This window comes from Periophthalmus magnuspinnatus, chromosome 14 (genome assembly GCF_009829125.3).
Source record: "Periophthalmus magnuspinnatus isolate fPerMag1 chromosome 14, fPerMag1.2.pri, whole genome shotgun sequence".
Taxonomy (NCBI): Eukaryota; Metazoa; Chordata; class Actinopteri; order Gobiiformes; family Gobiidae; genus Periophthalmus; species Periophthalmus magnuspinnatus.
Genome location: NC_047139.1, coordinates 6,434,104 through 6,442,143, shown reverse-complemented (window position 1 = coordinate 6,442,143; position 8,040 = coordinate 6,434,104). Strand labels below are relative to the sequence as shown.

The window sequence follows — 8,040 nt, the reverse complement described above, 5'->3', positions numbered from 1 at the left end:
ACTAAAAATCCTACGGTCATATCAAATTTAAGGGGTATGAAAATATCCAGTAATGTATTTTTATAACCCTAAATCATATAAAAACAGCAGCTCACATGCAGAGTTACCTTGAAAGGCAGTACTGTATCTAAAATAAATAGATACATCCATAATACACTTTCCTCCAGTATCTCATCTGAGTATATTTGTATAGCATGTGTAACTCGTCCTACTCCACGCTCTGGTACTTGAGCAGGACTGGGTAAGTGGTGCCGATGTGTTTTTGGTTGTAGTGGTGGCAAACGATCTCCACGTCGTACAGGCTGAACTGGACTTTGACGCGTTCGTTGGGAGATGAGAGGAAACAGAGGGTGTAGAGCGCGAACTCAAACTCGGGACTGACGCCGATGAAGATGCTGCCTTTGGGTTTGATGCCGTTCTTCCAGCTGAACTGCAGGGCCAGGATGTGTTTATTCTCATCGGGCTGAGAAGAAAGAAGGAGTAGTTATTACGGTTTAAAGACGCGCTACAGCGAAAGACGAAGTTTAAATCTGTCAACTGGACAAAACGTTGTAGGGGTGATGACGTTTTGCTGCTTCTTCAGATTCTGGTCAGATTACTGTTGGACACTGCCTTAAATGTGTCTGAACCACCCTATTCAACCTTTAACAACCCTGCTATTGTTCTCTTTGTTTGTTTTGGGTCTGAGGAGGGAGTTATAAATCGGTGAGAGATGATGTCTAAGGCCCCAATTACTGTTTAAAGAAGGATTGTCTTTCCGAACAAAAATAGCTTCTTTAACTCTCCTCTCAAACTATTTATTTTCTCTGGCTAAGATCTGAACTTCACTCTCTTCAAAGGAGTGGTTAGTGTCTTTGAGATGGAGATGCACAGCAGACTGGGGTCCTGAGCTGCTCTTACGCCGGTGTTAGTACATTCTCTTATGGAGCAGCTGTTTAGTTTCTCCACTGCACTCTTCACTACACTGAATGGAGTAGACCACATTACTTTGCTTGTGTCTCGGGGTTTTGTCTTTTGGGTGAACCAGTTTTTGTCTTAAAGTGTTTGTAGGTTTGAAAAAGACAGGAATCTCATACTGTCTGAAAATTCTCTAAAGTTTTTAAGACACACCCGCTGTGTAAGGAATCGTTAGACCTTTCCTTCTCAGTTCAGATTCCCTGTTGTCCTGTTTTTTGGCTCTTTAAATCTATTGAAGGCCCCATTTTGGATCCTCCTACAAAGATTTGTCCAATTGGCAGATTTAAATTTCATCTTTTGCTGTGGATCAGACCTGGACGACTGAGGGTTTACACAGACAAAAGATGCACTGTGAAACTTTTCTGATAGAAAGTCTGGCACCTTCTTGTCTCATAGATATGTTATTGCTTTGCCTAAATGTATAATAGTATGGTTTTAAACTAATCTAGTGTTTTTATCAGGTGTTTTTATTGCTGTCCAATGGAGTCACTTACTTGTCTCCATGGAGATAAGTTTAAAGCAACTATTCGTAAATGTATTTGATTTTTTTCACCAGTAAGTTGCAGATGTGAAGCTTGTTCCCCTCCTCCTTCCCTCTTTCTGTAGAACACTATCACACAGAAGTAACCTAGACAGCATCTAGTGGTGAAAAGTGAGAATGCAACAGTGGATCGGCCAGTCTTTTTAACGAACGGCAGCGTTAACTTACATTAGTATTTCACGTTTTATAACTTGCAATATGTTACTATATTTGTAGAGGGTCCGCCACCTGCTTGTCCTCTTGGAAAATGTCATCGCTCAGAGTAAGAATGTGTATTTTTTAAGTAATTTTCTGCAATAAAAACACCTGTAATGATGTAAATGAGTCTGATGCATGAACTTAATAAACGTGGAGAAGCAATTATCAGATTAAGCGTCGCCTGTTGAGGGCTCAAGAGGAAAAAAAAAGTACTTGTATGGCTGGTCAAACGTAAAAGCGCAGTACCAGGGGCGAGTTGGCGTTGACGCTGTAGCCTTTATAATCGATGTGTCCCAGCTTCTCCTGCAGATAGAGCTGGATCCAGTTGTGGAAACCGATGACTGTGCGGCCTCCTCTCGTCTCTCCCACAAAAACGTGCTCAAAACCTGAAGAGTCTGGCCTGGAACAAGACGTATGAAAAATGCTAAATACAACCAAGTCTTCACAGTTCACAATATTATCTTTAATGCGATATCCATTCAAAGAAACTCCATGTTTCACTCAAAATCTGACAGAGGCTTACTGTTTTGTGCTAAACCAAGCAAGACTAATGTACAATATTAGTCTTGCTTGGTTTCAGTTTTTTGAGAATGAAATGTGTTTAATTCAGTATTATTTTGTTTCCCAATATTAAACATACCATATTTTCGCAAGTTGCAGTTTTTTCATAGTTTGGCCGGGGGTGCGACTTATACTCAGATGCAACTTAAATGTGAAATACAAGCTTTTTTCTTCATTATTATGCATTTTTTGGCTAGTGCGACTTATACTCCAGTGCAACTTATACTCCAGAAAATACGGTAGTTATCAAATGTAAAGCATTTTTACTCATACTGTGCAGCCTCAATTGAAAATTATCTTCATGATGCAATGTACAGCTGCATGACATTTTTATACAGAGAAGTGGACAGAGATATTTGGCAGGTGAAAGCAAATTTTCTGAGCACTCAAGCCTCAAATGCAAAATTACTCAAACGTGCATGAATCAAAATGAGTTAAAATTGAACTAATGATGAAGAAACACTGTTATAAGATGGATAAAAGCTCATAAAAGTGACATATCATATCTCCTTTAACTTAAGGGGTGACCGTGGATCTATTAAAATAACATAATAGTGCAATAATTGTTATCGAACATGCATGAATCTGTCAAAATTCAACTAATGATGAAGAAACACTGTTATAAGACGAATAAAAGCTCATAAAAATTACATAATACATCTCTTGACTTAAGGGGTGACCATGGATCTATTAAAATAACATAACAGTGTAATAGTTGTACATAACAGTGGTACCTGCTGGAGCCTCTGCGTGCGTACAGCTCAAACCAGATCCTGTACAGCTGCTCCTTAAACTCCTCCTGGTTCTTGGGGGAAAGGTTCTTCTCCACCAGGTACTTATGAGCAATCTGGAACAAACTACGTGTTACCTATATTTCTAGATAAATAAGAATGTATTTTTAGTCACGCAAACATGGAATCTACTATCTGTAATAAACTATAGTGCACGATGACCAAGTTTCTCCATCAATTGCACTCCGAGAAGTACTCAGAGTATAAAAAACACGTTAGTCTGAATCTGATTTTCTCTATTCAAGTAGTAGACCCATAACCTTCATTGTGGGAGTTTGCATGATTGAGTCGAGGAACTTGTGGTTCTCAGCCTCTTCTTCTGGGGTCACGATCTCCGGTTCGCCTGTGTCGCTCTCGTAGTTGTCCAGAAGAGAGATAAAAGCTAAAAACAACATACACACATAGTAGTTTTACTGTCTGAAAATGTAGACAAACTGCATTAACTCCAGAGTGTCTTCATACAGTGTTGTGCATGTTGTGATTGGCACGTGTCAATCTTTCATCAACTCAATTACAGTTTTTGTCGTGTTGATAAAATCTGGGGTTTGGTGGAGTCACAGCTTGTTTCCATAGAGATGCAAAGTTTATTTATAGAGATGCAAAGTCCCAAACAACATTTCAAACGGTTTTGGACTGTTAGATCCCCTTCAAATAAAACAGTATCTTTTAAAATCATCTGTCTAAATCCAAACAGATGCTTTGTCCCGTCTGTGGCCTGTAGTTACACAACACTTCACCGTCATAAGGAGATTAGATCAGCTGTAGTGGGACGAGGCAGATGAGCGAGAGGCACAGGCTGAACAACACTGAACATGTGTAAAAGAGGCAGTTTTTTTGTTTGTTTGTTTTTTTAAATCAAAAGACATTGATTTTGCATGAATAAATTATAAAAATAGCGGGAGAATAATATGTAAAATAATCTTAAATATGATTATACTTGTACACATTTTAGGGTATATTTTGAAAGGCGATAAAATATTTAAACTCACCTAAAAATGTCTCCTTTTTGAAAATACTTTCGTCCACATATGTGAAAAGAGGAAATCCAGCCGCGTCGTTTTTGTCATCGCTGCCCATCGTGTCTCCCACCTTTCCCTATTTACGACGTTCAAAAGAAAACATCAACACAATCCGAAAATAAAACAGAAAGTACTTTATCAGTGGATTTTTTTTTTGTATATAGAACAATATTTTCTCCTTTTTTTTCTTTTTTTTTTAATATATGATGCTCACATAACAGTTTTTATTCACTTATTACACTGCTTTCTTTTTAGTCAGGGTTTGCAATTATACGGTCATTTTTTTTACACATTTTTATGTCACATGCTTGTCACAAAAAGCTATTACTTTGTCTAATATTTTGACAGAATACAGACCTCACCATCGTCAAAAGAGACTTAAAGATGGAGGTGTATCCGGTTTACGCTATCGTGCTTTGAGAGGCCGTTTTTGAATACTGAAAGGTCTCAGTTTGAAGACGAAACACAAAATCTAGACGACATCCGTTGGTGTCTAAGGGACGTGGGTGTGATGCTGTGATTGCTGAACCTGCAGTGAGATGCGGTAGTCCTTCCCGGGCCGCAGTCGGTTGGTGTCGTTGTCCCACAGCTCCTGCACCATGGCTGAAAGCTCTCTGTCGCTCTCGATCATCGTACACCTCTCTGCTGTGCTCCTCTGCTCTGAACCGGTAACCCTTTGGTTGGAGGGAAAGCCTCTGCAGCTGAGGATGGGGAAGAGTTTGGCCTCAGTGCTTTATCTAAACAGAAAGGGCATTTAGTGAAATCATTTAAATACACTGCTTGGTCAAAATAAAAGTCGCCACCTGGATTTAACTAAGCAAATATGTTGGTGTTGCTGCAGTTGGTCCGGTCGAGGTTCAGCAGAATGAGGTCAGCTGACACCTGAATATACTGAATGACCAGGTTATTACATCAGTGGATTTTTTCTTCCCTGATGACACGGACAGATTCCAAGATGACAATGCCAGGATTCATCAGGATCAAATTGTGACAGAGCGGATCAGGAGCATGAGACGTCATTTTCACACATGGATCGTCCACCACAGAGTCCAGACCTTAACCCCATTGAGAATCTTTGGGATGAGCTGGAGAAGCTTTGTGCAGCGTCAGACTCGACCATCATCAATGCAAGAACTTGGTGGAAAATTTATGCAACGCTGGATGGAAATCAATCTTGGGAATGTACCAATACTGTCGCAAGAGCAGCTCAGGACCACAATCTGCTGTGCATCTCCATCGAAACAATGCCGTAATCAAAGCTAAAGGCGGTCCAACCAAATATTAGAGCGTGTGACCTTTTTTTTTGGTGGTCAGACAGTGTGAAATACATTATCTAACTTTTCTATCGAAGAGGAACAACACTTACTTGTCTCCAGGGAGATGTTATAGCTTAGAATTTTTGAATGTTCCAAAGTATGTCAGGTTTATCTATCGCATTTATTCAGTTACATTTGTTTTTTGTTGGAAAAAAAACTCCAAAACAATACCTTTTAAAAGCATTTGGCATCAACACCAGAAAATGTGACATAGTACACCTTTACTTAAGTTTGATTTGGTGGGAAAGAACCTACTACTTATTAATCAGTCCTTTTAATAAGTCTGTAAACAGTTTGAGAGTGTGTGACCTTTTTTTTTTTGGCCAGGCATTTTATATTTCTGTAGAAAGTATATTTTCTATATTCAGTGTTCGAGTTTCCTGTTTTCAGTCGACATTTTGAGGACTTTTTATCACTCCTAAGATAGAATATTTAGTTTTGAATTGTATATTACTATAGCAGGGGTAGACATTTTTCATCACAGAAACAAATTCACAGGATTTAGGGCAAGAGCAAACCCAAAAGACACTTATGGTAAAGTCGAAGATGCAGATACGACGATAGATTTACTCACATAAAAGGGTCGCTACTTCAAAATTATGATACTAAAGGACAAGTAAAATGTACTAAGTATGTTTTGCTCTAAAGGTTACTTGTAGAACTGAGAAAATGTGACTCATTACCCACGTTTGGCTTTGTGAAATACAATGGGCTTTGGTCCATTTAACGCAGCACAATGACGCTCAAACATGTCTGACGGGAGGTTGTGCTGTATGCCTAAGTTTCAAAGGAAATCCAATTCTGTAAGTCTACAAATCGTTAATAAATATGGGATGCAGGTCCAAATTTAATTGTTAATATGAGATTTTATTTAAATGCCTTGTTAAAAAATAGGATATCGTTTAAAGTCCTGCAAATGGCGTCCACACAGGTTAAAAATGACTGAAGTCTTTAAAAAACCTTCACAAACTCACCTGTTCAGTCCAGATTTTTCCTCTAAGTGATGCCTTTACTTCTACAGATATTTCCAGATCTCGTTAAAATGCTGTCAGGTTTCCGTGCGCTTTAGCTCCTGTCCCTTCTCGGGCATAGTCCCAGTGTGGAGGTCTGTGGAGGCTGAGGGGGACGGGGGCGCCGGAGCACGAGGCGGGGGACGGGAGCGCACAGGGGGGGCCGTTTAAAGGGATGTCCTGCGTCAGCAACTCCTCTTTCAGACCTTTGTTACTATAGGATTGTATTGTCTCTTTGCGTCACAGCCCGACCTCTGGTTTATTCAAGGGGTAAATATGGGTCAAATTACACCTAAGAGCAGAAATGTAAAGCGGCGATTGCTTGGTTTTGGATGCTACACTGTCATGAAACAACTCGAGAGCCCAACTTTAATGTATTTTCTAACATATAAATACGAAAGAAAACTCAACTGTTGAACCTGATCATAATATATTAATGACAACAAACTAAAAACAGTACAATATGTAACTTCTCTGGTTGAGCGTGGTCCATCTGCTTGTCTCAATTGAGATGGTATTGCTTTGTCTAGAATACGGGTGTCCAAACTTTTCTCATTAAGAGCCACATATAAAAACATAGACAAAGCTGAGGGACGATTGAGGATCATAAACTGGTCACCAATACAGTGAATACTTCAAATCTGCGCGTTTATTACAAGTTAGACTGAACCACTAGACCTTTATTCACGCTTACATCCTTAATGGGACACGTTAAATATATGACATGGGCTTGTTAAAGTAGATTTTCAGAAATATACAGTAAAAAGTACTGTTTAACTTTGCAGGAGTATCACGGCGCGGCCACATAAAATGACCTGGAGGGCCAGATTTCGCCCCTGGGCCTTGAGTTTGACACATGTGGTTTAAGGTAATATGGGCCAATTCAGCTGGAAGAGTGAGGGCCAAGAAAAAAATGGTCTGAGGGCCGCATTTGGCTCCCGGGCCACAGTTTAGACATGCCTGGAGTAGAATGTTCCACGGTATGGCATTAATCTTAGCTTGGATTTATTCCTTAAAGGTGTCTGTGTGATGCCTCAGGTGTCCAGGTTGGTTCTATTGCAAAAGGTAATAAAATGGACAAAATGTGTTTCCTTAAAAGATATTTTGATTAAAAAAAAACCAAAACTAATTACTATGGCGTATTTGAGGGGCGAGATGTGTCGTATTAGACATATTTACCGTACGTTTACAGGTCTTTTATCCACTTACACCAAACTTTTACTCTTACTTAACATCAGTCTGTCCAGGGACGACACGTGGAAACTAGTATTTTTGCTATAACCTGGCACCAAACTGCACATCTTTCCTGTTTTTTAAGGTCAATGTGTTGTTGTGCACTGTCCCTGTCCAAATAAAACCATACCATATCTTACTGGACTTGCCTCACCACAGATCTGACCTGTAACTGACCTGCTTGTCTATGGATAGATTTATATCAGTGGATAGATTTATATCATATTGTAAAAGGCAAAGCAATAACACCTCCATGGAGAGTAGCGACTGGTGGACTCATCGAGAAAGTTACATTTATAAATTGTTTAGAGCAGGGGCGTCAAACTTATTTTCACTGAGGGCCACATGAGCAAAATGGCCGCCATCAAGGGCCAGATGTGACTCTGCGGCACAACAAATGTCACTAAATGTATG

At 39.6% G+C, this 8,040-nt stretch overlaps 1 protein-coding gene across 1 annotated transcript; it reads right to left on the bottom strand.

Moving 5' to 3' along the window:
• Positions 1 to 208: 208 nt before the first annotated feature.
• endou2 (endonuclease, polyU-specific 2) lies at positions 209 to 6,377 on the bottom strand. Its single transcript, XM_033978714.2, has 7 exons — positions 6,358 to 6,377; positions 4,597 to 4,804; positions 4,038 to 4,143; positions 3,309 to 3,430; positions 2,992 to 3,104; positions 1,943 to 2,096; positions 209 to 463 (listed from the first exon to the last, which is right to left on the bottom strand). The coding sequence occupies exons 2-7, from the start codon at positions 4,696 to 4,698 to the stop codon at positions 209 to 211; spliced, it is 852 nt and encodes a 283-aa protein (XP_033834605.1). The 5' UTR covers positions 4,699 to 4,804; positions 6,358 to 6,377.
• Positions 6,378 to 8,040: the final 1,663 nt, after the last annotated feature.